Source organism: Meleagris gallopavo, chromosome 1, assembly GCF_905368555.1.
Source record: "Meleagris gallopavo chromosome 1, MGAL_WU_HG_1.1, whole genome shotgun sequence".
In the NCBI taxonomy this organism is placed as follows: domain Eukaryota; kingdom Metazoa; phylum Chordata; class Aves; order Galliformes; family Phasianidae; genus Meleagris; species Meleagris gallopavo.
This window is the reverse complement of record NC_139404.1, coordinates 124287082-124312449: the sequence shown is the minus strand read 5'-3', so window position 1 is coordinate 124312449 and position 25368 is coordinate 124287082. Positions and strand designations below refer to the sequence as shown.

The 25368-nt window shown below is 34.8% G+C and overlaps 1 protein-coding gene across 3 annotated transcripts in view; it reads left to right on the top strand.

Moving 5' to 3' along the window:
- Positions 1-25368, top strand: part of STS (steroid sulfatase) — a 111061-nt gene that overhangs the window by 49252 nt on the left and 36441 nt on the right. For all 3 annotated transcript variants that reach the window (XM_085212728.1, XM_085212710.1, XM_085212720.1), the window contains 2 exons: positions 14620-14757; positions 24435-24594. In XM_085212728.1, the coding sequence (XP_085068854.1) occupies positions 14620-14757; positions 24435-24594 (298 nt within the window). The remainder of the gene's footprint in view (positions 1-14619; positions 14758-24434; positions 24595-25368) is intronic.

Genomic DNA, 25368 nt, shown 5'->3' with positions numbered 1-25368 from the left:
TTGGAGAGCCAGCAGTATCCTGCTGCACTGAAATAGGGGTGGCTACCAGGGAGAGGGAGGGGATTGTCCCCTTATACTCTGCCTTTGTTAGGCCACACCTGGAGAACTGTGTCCAAGCAGGAGGTCTCCAGTACAGGAAGTATGGTTAGCTGTTGGAGCACATCTGAAGAAGGGCCACCAAGATGATCAAGGTGTTGGAGCATCTCTCCTATGAAGATAGGTTGAAGGAATTGGGCTTGTTTAGCTTGTAGAAGGAAGAACTCCTGGGGGGTCTCACTGCGGCCTTCCAATGCTTGATGGGAGCTTACAAGCAGGAGTGGGTCTAACTTTTTGAGCAGTCTGACAGAGACAGACAAGGGGGAATGGCATTAAACTAAAAGAGAGGAGATTTAGCTTAGATGTTAGAAAGAAATTTTTTTACTGAGAGGATGGTGAGGCAGTGGAACAGATTGCCCAGAAAGGTTGTGGATATTGAATCCCTGATGGTGCTCAAAGCCAGGTTGGATGGGGCCCTGGGTACCTTGCTCTAGTTACTGACAAGCCTGGCCATGGGAGAGGGATTGGAACTTGATGATCTTTAAAATCTCCTCTACTCAAAGCCAGTCTATGATTCTATGGATTAGTTAAGGGCAGGATGGCAGACTGACAACTTTGATGTTATCCAGCTTTTCCCCCCACTGATTGTAAAATAAGTCATTTATGTTTTGTTTCATGATACTGCTTAGGAAAAAGTAATGTTGAATCTTTACTACATTTTCTTAGTTGTTTCTTTTTTTTTCTTTTTAATGCTGTTGTTTTGGTTTGTTGTTCTTTTTTTTTTTTTTTCCCACGCATTTCATTTAGTATACTCAAGATATTTTTTACTATTTTGAAAAGCTTTCTTTTTGTTTTCTTTTAATTTTTTGCTTACTTCCTGTATTTTGTATACATGTTACTCTTTTTAAATTATTTCCATTCCCTATCCAGCAATGAAAAACTTTTTATAACATATTGTCATGAAAGTCATGGTGTAGTAACCCTGAGAATACTCAGCTGATGTTACATTAGTAAGCACAATATACAAAGGAACATCTGAAGTGCTGAATTGTTTTCTTGAGCTGATAGAAGAGAAACTCCAGGATAAACAAATCTCTTTCTTAGAGTAGCGTGAAGTTGTATTCTAAAGCTTCAGTGGATCTTGCAGCTTGCTGCTATCGAAAATTGAGACAGAAGGGAGATACCTCTTTTACCTCCTTTTCCCTAGCAAGCTTCCAAGGAAAGCATGGTAGGACTGAACAAAACAGAAAGAGGGAAAGCATCTTCCTCTTGTATCATGTGTCCTTTTAGCAACCTACTGGGTGGATATCATGCTGCAGCATCACATTTAGTTTACTTGAAATTATTTGTAGTTAACTTGGCCTATAGGTGCTTCAGTTTTCATGCTTTTAAAATTAATCTATCATTTCTGTACTATGAGGATAAAAGATTTAGCCTCTTAGATTTTAGCTAGTGGTAGTGGTATTTGCGTGTTAGATATTGATTTTAATTCCGTTTCTAAATCAGACTGAAGTTTAAAAACAAAGCGGGCAAACAAGGAATAATAGAAATGCACATGTTCTTTGATCTTTACAACAGAGTGTTGTACAACAACCCAGAAAAGCAACATGATTTTTTTCTCTCTGCAAACCCAAATTTAGCTTAATTCTAAATATTTGAAATAAAAGTATAGCTTAATGTGTCAATATTTCAAGCAAGGTTGTGGAAGGAACTATTTTTGGTGGTGTGAAAAATATGGATGCATTTGGTCTATGTGGAAGATAGCAAAATGCTTCTTTCTAATTTCAGAATAGAGTTGATTGAACAGACACAGTAAATAAATAATGAGTATGTTTTTTTTCTTTATTTGCAATAAAACTAATGTAATTTGTCTTGTAAAATCATTGCATCATACCGGAACTATTGCAATCAATTTAAATAGTGTGGAACATTAGAAAGTGTAAAGAGCCTTTGTCATTACATGTTTTTCAGGTGCTCATTTTGAAAGGTTTTAGGACTCCATAGCTCTGAAGTTTATAAATCTGAATAGTTTCTTTCTACAGTGAAGAAAATTTATTTTTCCATTTCTTCCTAACAAGTTTTGTCAATGAGAAGCTTTTAATGAATTATCTCAAAAACTTTCTATCAGAGTTAAATGGTAAATACTACTGTAGTTAGAATAGAATGAAGGGATAGCAAATGAAATACTGTACCAGAGGGTGTCAGAGGCTTTGAGACATGATGTTTGAAAATAGAACTTTTTAAAATAAAATTATTCACATACAAACAGAGGTAGATTGGGGTAGTCAGAAAAAAAAGATTTTAACAAAATGCCTGTGGAAGGTCTGTTAGTATCTCTGAAAATAGAACTTTATTCCTTTTTTGGTAGATTCTTTTATTTCCCTAATTGTCAAAAATGATCAAGACCCACACAGTAGTATACATACAGGAATATTGTTATGGTATTCTGGTCCCAAAATAGAGTTTTAAGACCAGGTTCCTCTCTCCCATGTTGATATGAAATGTCCCATTGATGTAAGTAGTTGGGTTAACTTTAACGTATTTCCATATCTGCAATAATGGTTTTATCTTCCATTACAGAAATTTCTGCCTTCCTGATGTGAGAGAGGTACACTTTCATCTAAGGGTAGAGTTTGACCTTCTTTTATTCAGCTCCTCATATAGTAAGAGCAGATAATTTATTCTTTTCTTTCCTTTGTAGTCTTTGTCGTCTTTGCTAGTTCTCCCAGTGAATTGTCACAGGAAATCACATTGTATTTTTTCCCTTCCTTTTGCTGCATTTCATTACTTGGCATATCCTACAATGATCAGTCTCTGCTGATAATAGCTTGTCAGAACACTGTTGTTTAGGTAGTTTTGGAAAGACTGAGCTTTAAAAAAGAGGAAAAAAAAAAACTGTAATGCAATTGAGATTCAAAGGGAGATATCAATTTGACAGACTTTAGTACTACATCTTCTTTACGATGAGCTAACAGATTTTTTTTAATTTAAACTAACCCTTCCTTTTATATGTAAATATTACCAAGTTCCATACAACTCGTGCATTAGCTATTCTTCCCTGAGATTTGAAGAAATTATCTTGTTAATTGAAAGCGAATGAGATTACATTAAGATCGAGATCCTTATGTAACACAAATATGTGTTTCTAAGTGTCAGATATCCTGGTCCTTTATACTGGTTAGTTGTTTTACTTTGTTTTATTTTGTTTGTTTTGTTGGTTGTTGTTTAATTTTATTTTGTTTAAATACAGTTTTTTCAGGGACTTGTTTGAAAAAAATTAAAGTGTGCACACAGAAAAGCAAGAGACCTGTCCTGATTTGCATCTTTTCCTTTTTAGCCATTCTGGGTTAGGTCTTCTGCTCATGTAAAATGATGTAACTACTCTGGAGTCAGTGGAACTGGGCTGAATTGAAATCAACAACCATGATATGGAAAGGTTTTGATGGTTGAAAACAATGCCATCACAGTCTTTCAAACAAACTGTATTTATTAGAGATTTGGCTATATTAAATAAACAATAATAATAATTAAAAAAAAAAAAGTTAAGTTTGCAATAGAAGTAAATTTTGTATCATAGTTTAACCACACAGTCAGAAATGTAGCAGATAGCATTCCTTTCTAATATGTGTAAGAAAATGTACTTTACTAGCAAAGCTGGCAAGGAAAAAGAGGAAAGCTAAGGTGGCTGCCAGCGACTCACAGGCAGGGAGCAGTAGCATACAAATGTCAAATGCCCATTAGCAGAAAATTAGAGAAAAAAAACAAAGCCAAAGGTAAGGATGATGTCTGTGCAGTTGAAAGTGGGATGAAATGTCCCATCTGTCTCTTGAAGTCCTGACTAGGGCTAAAATGTTAGGAGTTAAAATAATACAAGTTCCTTTGAATTTACCACACCACATCCCACAGGACAAACTTTGAACAACCTCAGCATGGTGTTAAGGGCAAAGTGCTGCTAGAATTGCTTTTTAAAACCAGTATAATTTTAATAAGGCACAAAATTGGCAGGTGTCCCTATAATCCTGTAACACTTCTATGGGATTTTATCCTGAGTGTTCTCGCCAATTTAGAACTGAGATAGTCAAGCCCCATATCCTAGATTTCTCAGTAATTTTCAACTTTTGTGCAGTTCCACTGTAGTTCATCAGCTGGCTGCTGCAAGTACCTCCACATACTTTTCATAAAAAGTGAATGACTGGTTTTAGCAGATAAAGAGAACTTTGAGGTCTGCCTCAATAGAAAATGTTGGAGAATAATATCACAGCTCTTTTGCAGAACATAAGTTGATTGGCTGATGTGACATTTAATTACTTCCTTTGTTCTTTATGAACATTAGGAATACACAGAATGAGAATAGAAAATAATTGTTTTGACCAGGAGACAATGGTATAATGAATACACTCTCCAGAAACATGTATACAAATGCTCTATCCTACTTTTGTGATACTTAATTGTTGAATCTTGATAAGGATAATTAGTTACTGAGTATAGCTAGCCATGTTTTTTTGCTTTCTTTGAGTGCAGAAATATATTTGCTTTTGATAAATTCTCATTGCCTCCAGTAGTGAAACACCAGTCTGTTACGGAAGCATTCATATGAAATGTTGAGATTTTAAACATCTTCTGTTCAAGTATATCTATATTCCATAGACTTGATGCTAAGGGTTCAGAAAGAGCTAGTCTTCTGAAAATATATGCAGTAATTGAGATGTACTAACCCTCTCTAATCCTCTGTAACTGCCTCTCACTTACAGAATAGCACCCTTCCCATAATTATGAAATATTCTCTTTGGGACTTTCTAGTCATTGCTTGCTATCTGTACCTTGAAGAGTTTAGCTTAGCTATAACATTCCCTTCCTCAGATTTGCAGTTAGATTGCTTTGTTTCTTGTATCTATATTAGTATTTCAACTGATCTGTAGTGTTACTTAGGTGAATAATCTTTCCCCTTTCAAATTTAACTTTCAGATTTATCCTTAAAAAATAATCTTAGTGGGATTCTGGTATGCAAAGCAGAGCCTTTCCAGAAATGGTTTGCATTCTTCTCACAATTCACACTGGAAAGTCTCCCAACTTCCTTTTCTGTAACTTCACAAACCAAATGACAACTAACATTTGTATTGTATCTGAACATTAGTAAACTCAAGTTAGTAGCTATGTTAGTAATTCTGCATCACATTTTGCTTTATTCATGAGTAAAACTTAGGTAGAGAAAAGGCAAAGAAACAGACTGATGATCTCAATACCCTCATTCCATCATTTTTGGGGGGGCATCAAATACATCTTAACCTAAGCTGAGACCTCAAGTTGTTCCAACCTAATCTGAGATTGACATATTTATCCTTCCTAGAATTCTGAACAGAAAAAGACAGCTTATATTCTTTTCCTGTAGACATCTGTTTTAACAATGAATACTGTTGTGAAACTTAAGGATTTAAAGTCTCATTTTATAAGATAGTTTATCAGTCTTTTCAGATAAACATCAATAATCAATGATGAAGACAAGAAAAAAAGTTACTTGTTTTCCCTTCTGATAGTATCCTAAGTACCTTAAAGCTGTATAAATACGGCCATATTGAATATGCACACATTAAAAAAAAAAAGAATTATTTGGAAAGTAAAATAAATTATAATAAACATGCATAAATATTTGTGGCCTGAAATTTTCTAGATTATTTTCACCTCCTGAAGTTTAGAATGTCATCTTGAGTTTACATTGGAGTTTATATTCTATGGTGGAAAGTTCCTCTGAGAACAATTTTCACAGTCAGACATTCTTTCTTACTGGTATTAAAAGTATCTGTACAGTGATTCATTCACTGCTAGTGTGATTTGGAGGCAGTGATTGCACAGTAGACATCAAGTGTCTTAGGGCACAAAAGGCACTGAGTTGCCCAAAAGCATTTAGAGAAGTAGGTTACCTGACTAGCCTGCATAATGATAGGGAAAAATGGAGATATCATGTCAGGAGGGCAAAAAAACAAGAGTCTTCCATTCTGTAGATGAACTAATGAACAGCTACCTTCATATAAGATTGGATTTTGACAATAATTAAAATCAGAAAGCTGTAAAATGAAAATAATAAAGATGTAATGACGAATGCTAATCAGATCCTGCTAAAAATACTTTTTGCTTATAGCATACAATGTCTAAACTCAGTTTCAAATTCAGCAAAGATGAAAAAGTTTGTCTAGTGAAACATGAAAGGTCAAACAATTTTATGGCAGTTTCAGTTTTGTTTGATAAAAGTTATAAAAATGAAACAAGACACTGACATATAATTTTTTTTTTTTTTTTTCCAAAAAAGTGCAGAGGATTAAAATATAGTATTACATTTGCTTACCTGTTTAAAATTATTCATACTTTAATCTGAAAAATTTTTGGCATTATGCATTTGGGTCTAAGAATATATACATACTCAATTTAAATCTGACTCTAATAAATGTTTAAACCTTTGAAGATATAAAGAAGTGTTTCTTTTATCACTCTTCAGTTATCAGTTACCATAAACTTTTATTGAAGTGATCAAACAGTTGAAGCCTTAATTTCATCTGACAGTCTAATTAAAAAATGAATAGTATCCTTTGATTGCCATTACAGTTTACCTAGACCTTTTCCAGAATTTGGAGGAAAACACAGGAGAAGTAGGCAGTATACTTTGCACTACGCATCTTAGTTGTACAGATAAAATGGCATCTTATTCTCAGAATTAAGATGCAGATTTACCCAAAAAGTTATCACATCTGTCATGAAAGATGCAAATGCGATGGACCCTCTAAAATCTCATGACCATCACTCATATTTTAGCATTTTAATCAGGGTAAGAATGATTATTTTCATAAGCCTTGTGTAGAAAAGATAGATGTAAGGTCTAAAAGTGAGCTTTATGCAATGCACTTACTAGTGCTTTATTATCTAAATATTAATAGGAAGATGGCCACCAAAATAGTTACACTTTTGACCTCTAATAATCCCCAAAACTATATCATTAGTGTTTTACTATCAATGTGAATATGATGTTATCAATGTAGCAACTGTACTTACAGCTCTTCACAACCACAGTAAGCACAACTTAACTCTCAGCTGTATTATCCATGTATATTTCTATAAGCATAAAGTATTGTTTCAACTTTCACACTTACAAAATAAGTTGAATTCCATATGAATAGGAAAATAAGAGATACAGTACTCATTTCTAGGAAAAAAAAAAAACTATCTTATGCATAATGACTCAAAATGTGATTGATTTGTTCATAGTTGCTAAGCAATGTGTGCATAATCTGTTGTGCTATGCTGAAAATTCATCCTGAGGTTCTGAAAGAAACATTATAAGACTATATACACAGTCACAAGGCAATTCAAGCTTACAATTGCAGGGCAAAATCATACTGATATCTTAGCTAACCCTACACCATTTACTTTGTTATATTTTTTAGAAGTTGGTCCTTCTGTGAGCCCTTACACTGACTATACTTGTCTGATATTCTACATATAATCTTGACCTATCTTCTTACTGATTTGGAAGGTAATTTACCTTGCAGTTTAGATAATTGAATCTGAGCCTCACCTTCCTCTTCTGTGAGAAGAATTCAGAATTTCTGGGGCCAAATCATTCATCTTAAGAGAGCTACATATAAAAACATTGATTTTTCTTCATTGACTTTAAAAGGTGATGTAGTAACTATCTCTCACGTAGATGTGGATACTGATTGTAAATTACACCCACTATGCATCCATGTGAAGCTTCCTTGTGCACCAGCAGGTTTTCAGTGTAGGATTCATCAGTCCTACCTTTTTTGAGCTTCCAGGAATGACAGATCTGAACTATATTTCATTCTGGAGAGGTACTGTGGAGAAAAAAAAATCAAGGCAACCTACCTTGATATCAAAATCATTTTACAGTTGGTCTAGATGACATTGTAGGTTCTTTTCCAACCTTGTGATTTGATGATACTATGATCGAGCAGATAGATAAAGAATTTATTTAGATTATCAGTGTATAATATGAGAAAAAAAAAATTACCATTGGAGCAGATATCTAATTAATTATACATAGAGTACTAATACTGTAGAATGTGTTTATAACTGTCTCATATCCAAGGAGAGTATCAAATTATTTTGTCATTTATAAATGCTGTTTCTTATGAATGTTTGATAAGTAATACATGATGCATATGTTATGATACATCACTCATGTAGGATTCATGTAATTTACACATTACTTAATTCTTCACGTGCTCAGAGATCCCTGGAATATGTACATCCTGAGGTAGAATAACTCTTACTCAGTTGTCTTTGCAGTCTTCATCTGTTTGTTCTTGTTCCTGTTGATGTAGTTTCCAGCTGTTGCATAGGCCATCTGAGTCTCATCTTGAGAAGAGGGAGAGAGCATACACTTGAGAAGGCCCTACTGAAATAAACCCCTAAGTACGACCCCACTTATCTATTCTTGAGTGCTTAAGAAGTCGTATTTTTTCCCACTTAGAAAAGGCCACTAAATTATCATACAAACTGCCTCGATGGCATCAATTCTGCTGCAGTTACTCCATCTATGTTTGACTCCATAATTGACTTTTTCTCATTCTGCCACCACATGATCTTGTTCCCAAGTAGGAATAAACCAGTTCTTCCAAACTATGACTTTTTTTTTTGTTATATATATTGTTATATATATAATATAGTGTGTGTGTGTATACATATATATATATATATTATTATGTATTTTGTGATATATATTGTTATATATATTGTTATATATATTATCTACATAATCTTGTTCCAAGATTAGCAACTAGTCTAGAACGGCAGAAAGGAACTTTAGATATGGGGTCAGTGTCTACAGACTATCAGGATATCAGCAGAGAAAAAAATTGACTTCAGACCAACTCTGCTGTTGTCCCATAGACTGAGTGTTTCCTTACTAGTGCCAGTATTTTAAGTGCATTCCCAGATTCTACCCTTGAGTTTAGTTAATTGGAAAGGAATCCAGGTCAGAAAATCCAAGAAATCTTTGTTATGCCAGCAGAAATATATAAAGAGGTGATGACTGGATTTATCACAAATGTACGCTCCTGCTTGACATGGTATTATGATTTTTGGTTATCAGTATTCCACATCATAACATCATGAAGTGCACTGAGAGTTAGAGAGTTAATGCTCTAGTCATGGAACCAGGCCAAACCAGCCTGTAAGCCATTGACACTGCTCCTAATTAAAACACTGACAAAGATGTACTTTTTCAAAACTAGATGCTACTTATTTAGCAGAATGTCCTTTTGACATTGAAATTCCCACTAAACTATAGTAGTAGAAAGTTGGCACATTTTAAATCTCAGCTTTATACTTTGATGAAGACTGTGCTGTACAGATTGTATCCATAATGTAACTTTATAAATAATGTTAGCACAGTGAGACTGATTCAGGACTTTCCACTGAATCTAAACTTTGCTTTCTTCCTACAGGAATTATTACATATTTTAAAATTACTTATGTATTTATTTTCTCTTCTAATCAGTTTATTAGCTGCTACTTTCTCTCACCGTTGAGGTTCATATGCTAATGCTCCCTCTATACAGAATCATGTCTTTTTAGGTGAGTGCATTCAATTAATGGACTACTTAATGTTCCATACTATCAATCTATTACTTTGTCCCAGAATTTCCACTTCCTAGTGGTTGTATTATAGCTCTGAATGTTAAACAAGTTTCATGCAGAGTTTATGTACTGCTCACCATATGTGCAGCAACTTCTTATTTTGCTGTCAGTGGTTTTATTATTTTCCGTCCTTACCTCTAGTGTTGTGCTCAGTGAGTGGGTCTGAAAGTGATAATTACTTCCCCACTGCAGAGACAAACTGATTTACATATTTATCAAGGGGAAACTGTACAGCTTTAAGCATATCACAAAACATTTGCATATTTATAACCTGAAATGTGCAAAAGCTAAAATTAAGATATGGATGTGTTGATCTCAGTTACTAAGCTGATTTTTATACAAAGGTTTTAGTCAGTGTACTTTGTAATCAGATCAGTACATTAAAGAATGAAATCTCTTTTTTATTACACAAAATCAGTATAGAGATTAAAATGTTTGTTAACTTGTTAAAGTTAGTGGGCAGAAGTTGCACCATTAAGTCTTTATAATGTGAAAATATTAGCCTTTGAGCCTGGAAGAGATGGTGGGGTTACCTTAATTTAATTCCTGTAGCAGGAGGAAGATCCCAAGAAATTTAATATGTAGTGGATATTTAGCTGAATGACATCATTATCTTTTATGGGAGCAGTATAGGCTTCCAGATATTTATACATGCAGGAGTTATGTGTAGGAAGTTATGCATGTATTCAATACACTCTTAGCTTGTCACTCTCAGATGTAAGCCCCTTCAGCTTTAAAACATGTTTCTTGTCATTCTAATTAATTATGCTATTCAAAAGCAAACATTAATATCAGCAGAGAATTCTGAAACATAAACTAAATGGAAGTCTCGAGGCAGAGATGTGATGGCTGATCTTCCCAGATCAATCTTTGTCCAATAATTATCTCAAGCTTACTATAAACTTCTGGGTTTGACAGAGTCATGTGAAAGTCTGCTGAGTGGGATAAAAAGTTCTATTAAAAGAAATTTCCTTTGTCATGAACTGTCTTGTCCTGAGTCATCTTTAAACCTCCTTCTGAATCTTACTGTTTCTTTGAATCAGGCAAACTGTTTTAAAGCTTTCCTAATGAGTTGAGAGATCTTTTTCCTAATGCCTGCACTTCACAGATGTATTCTAGAGCTTGCTTTTCCCCATAATTTCATCAAGAGTCTAATAGAGAGTCATAATTTCATCAAGAGATTTCCGAATTGTTAATATATTTGTAACACTTTTTTGTTCAGTGTTTGTGCCATGTTTTCAAATGAATAGTCATTTTTTATAAATCCTGTAACGTAATATGCGTGAGTATAGAGAGAATCTTACATGGTTAAAAACTTCAAAAATTAATTTCAGCATTATACAGGTAGGTTCAGCTTCCATTTATGCTGGTGTTAGTCAAGTTGAATAACGGCATAGTACTCTCTGTTTCCTCCTAAAGAGTAGAGTCAATTGCTCTCATCATTTTTACATGAGTATCACTCCACTGAAGTCAGCATTTTCACTTTCACAATGAAACAATCCTATAATTTCACATAGCTTGAAATGAGAGTGGAGAACAGAATGTAGAGAGCTCAGCAGCTCATACAGCAGCATTTCAGAAGCTTTGCTTAAATTTTGAAACATCATCTTAATTAAAACAAGCAACATCTTAATGCTATTCTGAATTATTTTATCTATTTATTTATTTTTGTATACATGAAAGAATGTTGTCTAATGATCAAATGTCTTTGACTCAGTGTTAGCCACTGAATTGGAATATACATTTCTAGAATGGCAACAGGAGGAGAAGGTTGACTTAAGTTGCTCAGTAAGTTCAGAATTTGTGCAGTTCTTTCAGTGTTAGATTTATTTTGTTGTTTGGAATGCTGTCTTTCAAAATCTGTTCTGTTCAAACCAGAAATATGTAAGCAGTGGCATTCACAGAAATCAGTATGGATCTTAATTTTTTAGAACAAGACTTTCAATTCAGTCTTTTTGATAAAGAATCTTTCTATTTTTATTAGTAGTTTCCTACATTGGGAATTTCAAGCCATCACTGTTTAAACTGAGCTACAGTTTTCCAAGTGTTTTGACTTATTTATCCCACAGTTTCATATTCTGGGTAAATTTTTTACTTCTACAAACTTTCTACATTTGCATTTTGTTCAGTAACCAGGAATGGGATTCAAACAGGTCAGCTAGGCATGCAAAAGCCCCATTCTTTTAATCAAACATCATATATGATGACATACGATACATATCCAGTCATATTTTATGTGAAGCAATAGTGTTACCATCTTACTCTGTTCACATTTAGCTGTCCACAACACTCATGAAAATTTAACTCATGTAGTAAATTTCTTGCATTTCAGATAGATTTCATTTTACTTTTTTTGGTATCTAATATTTACTTTTACTAATATTTACTTTTCAATTAATTGCCTGTTTTCTCTTTTTAGTCAATAGATTTTTAAAAAGGCCTTTTTGCAGTAGTGATTCACCTTTTAAAAAGTTTGTCTGCTAAAACAGCCTAGGTGAAAATTCTCCTTGTTCATTAACTAAGATTATCTGAGTATGTTTATACATCAGTCTTAGCTTAATTCTACAGTATCTTTGTAATCTAAATAAATAATAAAATTAGAAGAGTAAAAATATATATAGATTGTTATTAGAAAATAATAAAAGATATATTTTGCTTATTTTATATTCTTTGCTTTCAAAATTGATATAATATATGGCAGTATGTCAAAGATATCTGCTTACAGTACATGCATTGCATTTTTATTGTTTTGGTTACCATTTAGAAATGCTAATAAGTAGATGTATGGCATGTGTTAACAGAAATTGTATCATTCAGATGTACTGTAATGGGTCTTATTTTACACACTTTATCGCTTATTTATACAGTGTTTGTTATAGAAGGTGTAGCTGTTCAAGATAAAAATAGAAACCGAAGTTTTGGTTCATTTCTGTGAGTGCATTGAGAATACGATTCTATGATAATAGTGTGCTATTTGAATTAATTAATTCTGAGAGGACAATTGAGCAAGTCAGAATTAACATTCAAATTGGTGCGTGCCTGAATGTATAAATAAAAAAGATAAAGAGAAAATCACAGAATCACAGAATTGAAGGAGTTGCTAAAGCAGGTACTCTATAATAGGTCACACAGGTAGGCCTCCAGATGGGTCTTGAATGTCTCCATAGAAGGAGTCTCCACACCCTCTCTGGATAACCTAACCTGTTCCAGTGTTCTGTCACCCTAATCAGAAAGTTCTTCCTTATGTTAGTACAGAGCTTCCTATGTTCAAGTTTTAGGCCGTTACTCCTTGTTCTAGCATTCCGCACCACTGAGAAGAGCCTGGCCTCATCCACTTGCCTCCCACCTCCCTTCAAATAGTTATGAACATTAATCAGATCCCCCCTCAGTCTTCTTTTTCCCTGACTGAACAAACCCAGGTTACTCAGCCTCTCCTCATATGGGAGATGCTCCAGGCCCTTTGTTGACCTCTGCTGGACTCCTTCTAGAAGATCACTGGCTTTTTTGATCTGCAGAGCTCAGAACTGGACACGATATACTAAATGTGGCCTCACCAGTGCAGATTAGAGGGGGGTGATCATCTCCCTCAACCTGCTGGCCACGCACTTTAATGCACCTGAGGATATCATTGGTCTTCTTGGCCACAAGGGCGCATTGCTGGCTTATAGCCAACCTCTTGTCAACTAGGCCTCACAAGTCCTTCTCTGCAGAACTCCTCTCCAGCAGATAGACCCTCAGTATGTACTGATGCATGCCGTTATTCTGCCTCAGGTACAAGAGTGTATGTACACTTGTTCTTGTTAAACCTCATCAGGTTCCTCCCAGCCCAACTCTCCAGTCTCTATGGGTCTTGTTGAATGGTAGTGCAGCCTTCCAATGTGTCAGCCACTTCTCCTAGCTTTTTGTCATCAGCAAATTTGCTGAGTTTGGACTCTATCCTTTCATCCACAACATTGATAAAGATGTTGAACAATACCAGAACCAGCACTGCCCTCTGGGTGACACCACTAGTTACAGGCCTCAAAAATTATCTGTATATGCTTTGGGATCCCTGAAGAAGGCTAATGTGTGCTATATTCTTATTCTTTGGTTAGTTTCCAAGGCCAATAATTTTAGATTCCTAATCAGTATTAAATTCACTGGAGCAAGTTACAAAGAGTTACAAAGAGTGGCTTCACACTCATTAGTACAGAAGCCCTCTTTAAAGAAGTCAGTCTAAATAAATGTAGATGTATGTGCAGTGCAAGACTCCTCTGCTGTGCCAAGGGAAAGAAGTCTTTTGTGTAAATGAAATGTAAGGACCAACTCTGTGTTGGAATTTCAGAATATAACCATGTGGATTTTTCTTTTAATTATGTGCACACGTGTGCTTGTTACCATGCATATTAAAAGTTTAATAGATGTCTATTCTTGTATGACAACAAATTAGTGACTAATTAGTATTAGATCATGAAACCATGTTGCCTCCGAAACCATTCCATACCTTAACTTGCCTTTTTTTTTTTTTTTTTTTTGGTGAGAATTTCTTATTCGAGCATTCACACAAATTTTTGCCATGTTGCCTCCATGGGTTGCTAGGCAGCACAGCTTTACCCCCAAACTCTTAACTGTATTCTGTATACTGAGACTCTTTCAGAAACCTCAACGGTTTCTTGCTGTGGGGTTTTTGTCGTTGAGAGCAACTGCTTCCAGAGATCACTGACTCTCTGTAGATTAGCTCATTTTTCAGTTGTACACAAATCTTCTCATTTTATACTTCAAGAAAGCCTGCTGCAATGGAACCACAGTTTTGACTGCAACAGCTGTGTGAAATTGTCCCCTACTGCCTACTGTATGTTGCCAATTACTATGTGTATTTGTACATGCCAAGGTTAATTAAAACAAGCCACCCAAAGGTACTATGTGTTTTTTTTTTTTATTATTTGTTTTTAGGACAGATTCTGGATGCGCTGGAGAATTATAATCTGAGCAGTAGATCTCTTGTATACTTTTCATCTGACCAAGGGGCTCATATTGAAGAAATCTCTAGCTCTGGAGAAGTCCATGGAGGTTGCAACGGTATATATAAAGGTGAACGTTCTCTGATTTTTTTTTTTTTTTTTTGATTGTGTCAGAAAATATTGTCTTGTTTTTCTTCCAACTCAAAAATTTCAAAATTCAATTTCTTAATAGTAAACTGCTCATGACCTTCACACTAAATCCAAGCATAGGCCATAAATATAGTGAGTTGACTCATTAAATACAGCAACTCAACCAGAATTTGTGCTCAGTGAGAACTCTGTGGAGTTGTATTACTATCAAATAGACTCTTGAATTGGCTAGATACCTAGATGTTAGAAAGATGTTAGTTCATAGTACTTTACTATCATGGATGTATAGCAAAACAAAAGGGGAAAAATATTATTTGTGAGCCATGAGAAATCATAAATAGGAGTTTAATACAATGGAGTGAGTGGGAATCACACAAAGAGATGACAAAGAGAAGATGAGAGGACTGGTATTGTGTTCACTGCAGAAAATGTGAAAATAGAGAGTTATGTTAAAAACTAAAATGAGGAATTGGATTTAGTTTGGGATAGGCAAGTTCTACAACATCCAGAGAATGACAAGATTTCAGAAAAAAAGAATTGAAGAAGATTGTTTTGAAACTAATGCCTACCTATTGAGTTAGAGACTGATTTGGAAATGAAAAGACTTTAATTAGGGGAGTTTTATTTCTTCAGTACAGATCTTAAGAAAATCTATACTCCAAATCTGTTTGTTTCATGAAGGACTAGAATGTGTTTAATGTCTACCTTATTGCTATATACTTTCTCCTTGTGATATCACCCAATAATACTGAAGGATACTGTTTACTGCAATATGGTGATCATTTAGAAAGAAAAACTCTTGCTTAGCAAACAGCCTTTCTTGTTTTGTCAATTCTGATATCTCTGGTTAATATGATCCCTTCAGTCAGCAAGAATGTAATGCATGTCTGAATACTGGAGCACCCTTACCATAAAAATACTTTTGCTTGTGTTTTAAAGTAATTTCTTATGTTTCAGTTTGTGTCCGCTATCTCTTATCCTGTCCCTGGGCATAACTAAGAAGAGCCTTATTTCATCTTCTTCATTTGAGTAATTCCATATAAAATACATGCATAAGATCCATCCCCCACTCAGCTTTCTCTTCTCCAGGCTGAACAGTCCCAGCTATCAGCTTCTCCTCACATGTTGGAGGATTACATGTAAGCCATCCAATGCCCCATCCCTGGAGACTTTCAAGACAAGGCTGCATCAGGCCTTGAGTAACCTTGTCTACCTGTGGATGTCCGTTTTCATTGTAGGGGAGCTGAACTAGATGACCTTTAGAGGTCCCTTGCAACTCTAAGATTCCATGATTCTGTTGACCTGGTATAGAGCAAACGAAGGCAATGACAGAGCCTTTACTTGAGAAATAGGTGCTATAGGAAAAATCCAAGAGAAATTAACTGACCCCTCCCAGTAACAGTTTGGAGAAAAGGATGAGCTAAAGAATGTGACCCTCCCCCGTTCGTACCGTCACGCTAAAGAAGAGAAGGGTAGGGGGAAAAAGGGCAGGTCAGATGGCAGACGAGAGGTATCATGGAGACAGAAGGAGTGGCTCTAAAACCCCCCCTGCCCATTCCAGGCACTCACGTACTCACGTAGCTCACCCATTGGTTCAGGCTGTGACCTTGGAATTCCACTACACCTGGATAGACTGGATTGACCTGGATAGACTGGATCAATGGGCCAAGGTTAATTGTATGAAATTAAACATGGCCAAATGTTGGGTCCTGCATTTTGGTCACAACAACCCCAGACAACTCTACAGGCTTGGGGGGGAGTGGCTGGAAAGCTGTCTGACATCAAGGGACCTTGGTGTACTGATGGACAGTCAGCTGAACCTGAGCCAGCAATGTACTCAGGTGGCCAAGAAGGCCACTGGCATCCTGGCTTGTATCAGGAATGGTGTGATGAGCAAGACTATGGAAGTAATCTTCCTGCTGTACTCGGACTTGGTGGGGCCTCACCTTGAGTCCTGCTTTCAGTTTTGGGCACCTCAGTACAGAAAGGACATGGAGGTGCTGGAGCAGGTCCAGAGAAGGGCAACAAAGCTTGTGAAGGGCTTGGAGGGCCCTACGAGGAGAGACTGAAGGAACTGGGACTGTTCAATCTGGGGAAAAGGAGTCTGATGGAAGACCTTATTGCTCTCTTCCAATATCTGAAAGATGCTTACAGCGAGAGCGGAGTTGATCCCTTCTCACTGGTGACAGATGACAGGACGAGGGGAAATGGCCTCAAGTTACACCAGGGTAAGCTTGGGTTGGATATCAGGAAAAACTTATTTACAGAAAGGGTTGTTAAGCACTGGAATAGGCTCCCCAGGGCGGTGGTTGAGTCACCATCCCTGGATGTGTTTAAAAACGGTCTGGATGTGATGCTCAGGGACATGATTTAGCAGAGGGTCGTTAGGGTAGTATGGTTAGGTTTTGGTTGGACTTGATGATCTTTAAGGTCTTTTCCTACCTGAGCAATTCTGTGATTAAACTACATTATCTTTTTCATGGCTCACCTTTGAACTCACTCCGTGTCCATATCTCTTCTGTACTGGTGATCACAGCACTGATATCAACATTTCAGGCATGTCTCATCAGGTCTGAAAAGAGTGAAAAAATCACAGGTCTTGACCTTCTATCAACATTCTTCCTACTGCAGCCACAGATATTGTTAGCCTTCATTGCCCCAATTCTACACTGCTACCTCATATTCAGTTTGTCATGTACAAGGATCTGCAGATATTTATCTGCAAAGATGTTTGGTCCCTAGCCTTTCCTGGTGCAAGAGCACAGCAGATTTCTCCACAGAGGCAGTTTTGGCACATCCCTTTGCAGAACTTCATGAGTTTCCAGTTAGCCAATTACTCCATCCCATCATGGTTCCTCTGGATGGCAGCATGATCCTCTGGTGAATCTGTCTTTTAACATCTGCAAAACTGCACAAAGGAAGAAAGATATATAGAGTAAGCAATAACAGCACAGTGAAGTTTTCAAGTGAAAGGACTCCACTCTTTTTAGTCAGCAGGCATCTTCCTGAAAAATTACTCTTGGATTTTAAGAGAGGTACAAAAGAATTGCTATACAAGCAAAACAAGTAATGCCGAAGTCATGAGGTTACAGAGTATCATGTGGATTCCCTTGGGTTAACACCACAGTAAAATCTATCTTAAACATTAGCACATAAGCCTTACATGGTGCTTTAAGTAATTAAGGAACCATATGGTTACATATTTGTAGCTGAAGGCACAGCCTGAGGTGTTTTAGAAGCTCTAAAAATTATTTCCCTTCTAGGATGCCAGACATAAGACAGAGGATAAATGATGATGAGAAAGAAAGACAAATACACTGGGGAATATGCCTTCCTGAGGAATAGTCTGATTGAATGGAGTATTTTCTATTAAGCTTTGCAGAATTTTGTATTCATACTTACAGAACAGAGAGCAATTTGAAATAGATCTTATCTGAATTAATAAAAATCTGATTGATAGGGTTATCTTGGGAATAGTATGCCTTTTATTTTCAAAATGAATTATAACAAGGCTTGCAGTTGCCCCTTATGCTATACTGGAAGTACTGCAATGTACTACGAAAAAAAAATAATTGCTATGTAAGAAACAATAGTTGTATGAGAGAGATTCTTAACAAAATAAAAAGAAATTAAGACCTATGCAATCAGCTGAGTATATATTTTCAGTTTTAAAATACAGTTCACTGTTTCCATCTCTGTATCAATTCTCAATTTAACAAGTATATTAAGAATAATTTGGAGAAGACCTGAAGTGGATACTATCAATTGATTGAGTAATAAGCAATTTTCATACATAAAGATTTATTCATATTTGCCATCAGGTGTTAAGGCTTTATACATCTCTGATAGAATTAGAGAAAAACAGACCTGTGAAGTATGTAAGTCTCAGGCACTGTTGTAACAGTGTGACTGAAAAAATAAAAAGAACAATCCCTATTTGCTTGTGGTTATGTGTGCATGCACTAGGAGCTTTATTCATTTGCAAAACTGGGAGACATTTGTGCCTTTTCTCCCTGCATTTGCTAGATAATCTTAGTTACTTACCTTTTTGTATATGAGTTCTACCTGAATGTGAGTATGAATCAAGACACTTAACCCTCTTGTCAAAGCTGGTATACTATATTCAGCAATAATTGTACTGCCCTAAATCAAAAGATCTCAACAGATCCCCACAACTTGTACTCACTAATTTGTCTTGATATCCAGCCAAATCAGCACCAATAATAAAATTTAAGAGGGGTTTGGAGAATTAGGCTTTCACTGCAAGACTGAATGCCAAAAAATATTATTTGAGGTTATTATTAGTCTAGATCCTGATTGTGGAAAGATCACTGTAAATTTGGATATCTCTTGAAATTAGAAACCAGAAGTAACATGGTGTTTAACTAGTTTATACCTAGTGTGATTTTCCAGTATCTTTTTTTTTTAGAAGATATTATGAGGTAATATGGAAGTGATTGATTAAAACAGTGGGCCCTCTTTCCAGTTGCCTTTTTCTGACAGATGTCAAAACCAGAAGCCTCAGAGGAAGATGCAGGAGCTGTGCTTCTCTTCTTCAGAGAAGACTTCCAGTATGACCTTGGTTTTAGACACAAATCTTGACAATTACGATTGTAGAAAGGCTTTTAGCATTAACTATTACAATTTTTCATCATATAAGTATGAAGATCCACTTTGAGTTTAAATTCTTTAGCAATGAAATCCATATTGAAGAAGACAGTTACTGTTTTGAAGTGGGACAATTTCAGATTCCATTAAACATCTCCTTGAAGTGTAATATTTCTTGTTTGATAAAGAAGTAATAAGCTATTATATCTTCCTTACCTTACCTCTCTTTTCTATATTTTTATTGTGCCTCTTTCCCCTTAATGCTTCATTTGGAAAAGTATTGTCTGTTAGTGTCTGCTCTGTTTTGATTGATGTGTTGTCCCTTGCCCCTAATTTCTTATTGTTGTTTTTTTTTTTTTTCTCTTCTGTGAAATATTTTTAATTGTACAATACATTCTCTTGAAATAGCCTTTTCATGTTTTCCATGAATATTATATTATTACATGAATATTCATTTATCTATTTAAAATTTTCTATTAGCAACTTCATTTTGTATCCCACCTGCTATCTTTTTATTATATTGATTACAAGTGTGCTCTAAACATTAGACTTAGCATAGGTCCATTTTATTGTATGTACAGCTAAGCTTATTGTATGAATAATTGAGCATAGACTCTAGCTCAATTATTTTTTCTATAATTTCAATTGTGCTGCAAATATTCATATAGAATTTGAACTTGCATCTTTTTTCTTCTTCATTCCACTTGGCAAGAAGTCCATTATCTTTTCTCCTGAATTTCACAAATCGGTGATACACTGTGTCACATGTAGATTTTGTTCAGTTTTACAACTCTCTCCAGTTCCGATATTGAAGTAAATGTATTAAAATAATAGAGGACATAGTAAAGAGTAGCATTTTTCATAAGCTGTTCTACATTTTTTTTTTCCCCAACTGTTAGTCAGATTTTGATTCATGACAACTTTTGGTCCCCTAGCCCATATTTAATATTCTTGAAACTTTTCTTGAAGGTCCTTGTCATGGATCTTTAGAAGATTTAAATGTAGATACAGCTTCTGTAGCAAAAATTGAATGACTATTTTAGTAAGATCTTCTGCCCAGCATGATTGAATGATTCTTCTGAATGATTGTTAGGTGCACACTTGATTATATACTTTTTCCTAGCTTATCTTCCTACTTTCTCTTAGAAATGTGTCAATTCCACATGAACCTCTTTGACCAATAAGTCCTTTGCATCCTTTAGGCCCATCAGTTCCTTTGGAATCCTCCAGAAAACCCCGTATTTTCAAATGACATCTATTATAGGTCTGTGAGTGCTAAACACAGAACAGTGAAAAGAATTAGCTGATATTTTTACTGATATTGATGCATTTTCACTATTCTGCAGTAACCAGTTCATTCAGCAGTGTTTATGCTATTAGTAAACCTTTTCCTTTCTGTAATTCACAGAGAAATCAAATTGACCCTTATTTTGGCTGCAGAAACAGTGCTAATAAATATTTAGTAATATTAGTTGAAGTTTCTCTTTTGACTTTAATAAGTGCAGGCATTGAATTTGTTTCCAATGTGCTGTATTCTTCCATTCTCTGAAGTGGTCCAATTATTATTTTTTTTAATAATCCAGCCATCTTGTAATTTTGACTGAAACAGAAAATATCTTGAGGGAGAATTTTACTTATTTAGAAGAAAGATGAAGATGATAATACGTCCATATAATCTGTATCTTATTGGTTTCACTTCTAAAGGAACAATTCAAGTTGAAAATTAACAAAAGAAGTACAAAAAAAAAAAAAGGATTAAAAATCAGTGTAATAATGAGTATGCATGCAAGTGAAAACAAATAGTTATTTGATACTTTTGTAAAATAAACAATAATAACCAGATCTGATTATCAATATTTGTAGTGGAAAGTCTACAACAAGCAGGCAGGCAAACAATTAATTTCCTTGTATTTTCATTCACAAGAAAAATATGTTTTGAAGGGTTTATTTTTATATAAATTCAAGAAGGAATGTAAGGGTAGCATAGTTATAATCCAAATGATCTAAAAAAAATTCTTTTAAATACTTTTCATCATGCATCATTCAAAATATTAGTAGCGATATACCACAGAGTTCTCTTTTGTATATCAACTTTCATACAAGCTCTAGTCCCAGAGTTAGATAATAGCAGTCAATTTAAACCAGAGGGAGGGGAAAAAGAGGTATTTTTATGGCTAAGATTTGAGATGTGGTTAAAATGGAAATTTGAGATCATGTTGTGGATGACTGCAGAGAGTTATGTCCATTGCTTGTCTGCTCCTGCAGTTCTCAGAAAAAGGTAAATGTAGGCTGTTGTTCAATAAAACACTAAAGGACACAGCTATTCAGAGAGCTTAGATAGCTAAGCATGAAAATACAGCCTGGAGTGTTTTATGCTGTTTTAAAAACATTTTTAGAATAATTTAAAAGAAGAAAAATAAAATATTGCTACTTTGTCTAGAGTTTGCCAGGCATACAGACTGCTAAGTTGCTGTCTTTTCTCTGTTTCAGTGTTGCTGACTCCAAGCAAAATAGAAAACTAATGAGCTAGATTTTGGAATAGCAAGAAATTTTATTTTTACATAATGACCTTTTTTGGAATTTTTATTTTTCTTTTAATATTTCAGCTGTTTGAATGTTTGCTTCATGTTTCAAGCATCAATGTGAAACCTTGATATAAAAGCAGATAGCTTGAACAACATGTAACAGCTACAATTTTAAAGACAACATGTATCAAAATTTTCATACTTCATTTCAAATAAATCTAGTGATCTCACTAAACAAAGTTTAGGTAATAGAATACAGTCTTTCTTATTAACCCTGTCATTCCTGCACTAATTCCTTGCTATTTTTCTATATCCTCTAGAGTTATAAAAAAAATTATGCTCCAGTTAGTCTTTTCAAAGGAAAACAGTCTCTTCTTCATAGAAGTACACAAGGAGATAGTCCTACTGTGGAGTCCATTTTTGCTTTTTGTATCTCACAGTAGGCAGGCAGTTTGCTGAGCACTCTGTTTGTGCTGGGGTTATTTTTAAGTTTTTTATCTCCAAAATGATTCAGGAAAATTGTGCTGTGAATTTAGTAGCTCTAAAAGTTATCCAGTATCTTGGGTTTAGAAGTTACAGTGTGTGTGGGAATGGGTTTCAACTCTTACCTTGAAATTACTTCAGATTACACAAGACAAAGATCAAAACAACAATAAACATAGAATTTGTTTAAACAGTCCAATCTACAAAACACTGTTACTAGGTTCAGACAAATATGCAGAAGTAGGAGGAGCATAGCAATTAAAATTACCTTTAGAAGGTAGGTACTGTCTCAGGATTTTCTCCATATTGTACAGCCAACAAGCTCTTGTTATATTTACACTGAACTAGGATCCGTTTCATCTCGGTACATCACCTCCCTAGGATAAATTTTCACAGAAAAAAATATCTTAATTTGCAAACATCTATAATTTAATATCCTTTTCCTGGATTCATGTTCAGACTTAAGTACTCCTGCTCAGTAGGATTTACTGTGATTCATAAGTCAGTTGAGATATTAACCTTGACACTTTCCTGCTGAGTAACATAAAATGTCCAACTTACTTTTAAAGTACAAATAACTGTTGTACATGGAGAGGTAGAGATATCTTTTGTACAAAGTTGAACAAAGTTTCTTGACATCTATCTGGTTTTTGAACTAACAGTATTAAATATATGGCATACTTCCTTCTGCTAAATGGTAGGGATTTAAAGCCAAATAACCAAATAACATCTTTATAAATTTAAATCTACATTTTCTTTGGATAGTTATTTTAGAAGTCCCTTTTCCTTTAACAATAATTTAAACAGAAATAATCTTTACATCTAATTTCTAACATTTAGAATAGATACCCGTATACTTTGTGGTGAGAAATTACATTTGATTCAATGACAGAAGATGATATTTAAGACTGGTCTTAAAAGAATAGCCTTGTTGAAATCATAACACGCTCTGATTTCCAAGAACAGCTTACACTAAGATTTTTGCTTGTTGTAGTGTTGTATATTAAAAAGTTTATTTTTTTAATGTCAGAACAATAATTAATTATGTTTTCCTGGACATTTTATACTATATAATATATTCAGCAATACATGTTTTCACGAAACCTATGAAGAAAATACACAGTAGCGTATTATAACAAAAAAATCACAAGCTAAAAGATTTCAGCCACAAAACTCTCTCTACATAAACAGCTATGAAGTTGACATCTTATTATTAAGCAATGAAAAAATTGTAGGAAAAGAAATATCCATTCTGAATCATCCAGTGCAGAAATGGAAAAAATCACGGAGAAGTCAAGACAGTATGTATGGCCTGGTCTTGACAATGAAGATCTGAAAATCCTGGTGCATTGAAGTTCTAAGCCACTGAGGAAACAGAACTATTCAAACACTTCATTATGATATTTTGTTTTATTAATCAATTTATTTTTACTTGAAAAGGGAGAAACAAGAAATATAGACGTGTAATATTTGAACCATGAGTTACTGTTGGCTTCACACAGCGATGTAATTTCAACACACGTATTCCATTTCTTTCAGTTATTTCTATTGTTGTTATCATTGTAGCAAATTTCTTACTAGTTCATTTATGTAGAGAGTTCTGTAACATATTTAAATTATTATTCTAACTGAAAACTTTTGACACCATTTTAATAAAATATATATATTTTCTGAAGTATGACTGAGTCATACTTCAATTTATTTTGGTTCCTGTTTTTTTAGTTAGCATATATCTGTAATATTCATTTACTAGATCAAATTTTCTATGAGGATTTCTGCAAGCTGCCTTTTTATTTTCCACGACCATTATTTGTTTATTTATTATAACTAAATACAGTTTATAAGCTCTGTCTAATATATAATAATAGATTTACTATAGGAAAGTTTCTGATCATAGGTGGGAAATCTAGTTCACTATACCGAGCAAGTTAAAATGCATTTAATGAAAAACTACATAGATAGCTATAAATGGTATCTTGTGGAGTTGTGTGCTATTTTTCTAAGAAGAAATTGGTGTCTTATCAAACACTTTCTTTTTTAGGTGGAAAATCAACTAACTGGGAAGGAGGTATTCGTGTGCCAGGGCTTCTCCGTTGGCCTGGAGTGATTCAGGCTGGCACTTATATTGATGATCCAACGAGTAACATGGATATTTTTCCTACCATTGTCAAACTTGCAGGGGCACAGTTACCCTATGACAGGTATGTGTACTCGGTAGTTATAAACAGCTAGAACTCAGTATCGAGCACTAATATTTCCCTTACTTTTTTTTGTAACTGTTTTGGGTGGGGGTTTTTTTGTTGTTGATTTTTGGTTTTTGGTTTTGTTTTCTTTTGTTGATATCACTTGTAAAGATCAGCTCTGTGGCTAGTTCAGAGCATTACAATACAGTTATGTCATCCAGTGTGGTAAGCTTGCAGGAGAGGAAAGAAGTACTGAACAACTACAGGGTGAGAGAATACCAAGAGCAATTATTTACCAAAAAGCAAAAACAAATGTATCAGAAAAAGTTTTGCTCTATATGACTGAAGATGATAGAAAAGGGACATACAAGTTTAAATTATTTTAACTTTATGAGTTAAACTTCACCTACTTAGAATAGCAAGTCACTTCAAAATGCTACCTATGCTTTTCATTCAATTTATTGTTCTCTACCAAATGAATAAAAATAATCTCTTCAGAGTGTCCGGTAGTCTGATGAGAAACTCCATAAGACTTTCAAACTTCCTAAGATGTTTTACAGACACTCCCACATCCCCATGTTTTATTTTCTTCAGGAGATATCCATTCTCATCAGAAAGGTGCACCCACCTAAATTCTGCTGCCATCCAACTCCAATATGTAGGTAGATGCTGCTACACTTATGCTTTGAATACATCTGCCACACACAAACAACTTTTGAGCACAAAGCATCCAGAATCCACATGAGGTAGATCAGCCAGGAGCCACTCTGCTAATGATGATTCATGGAGTGT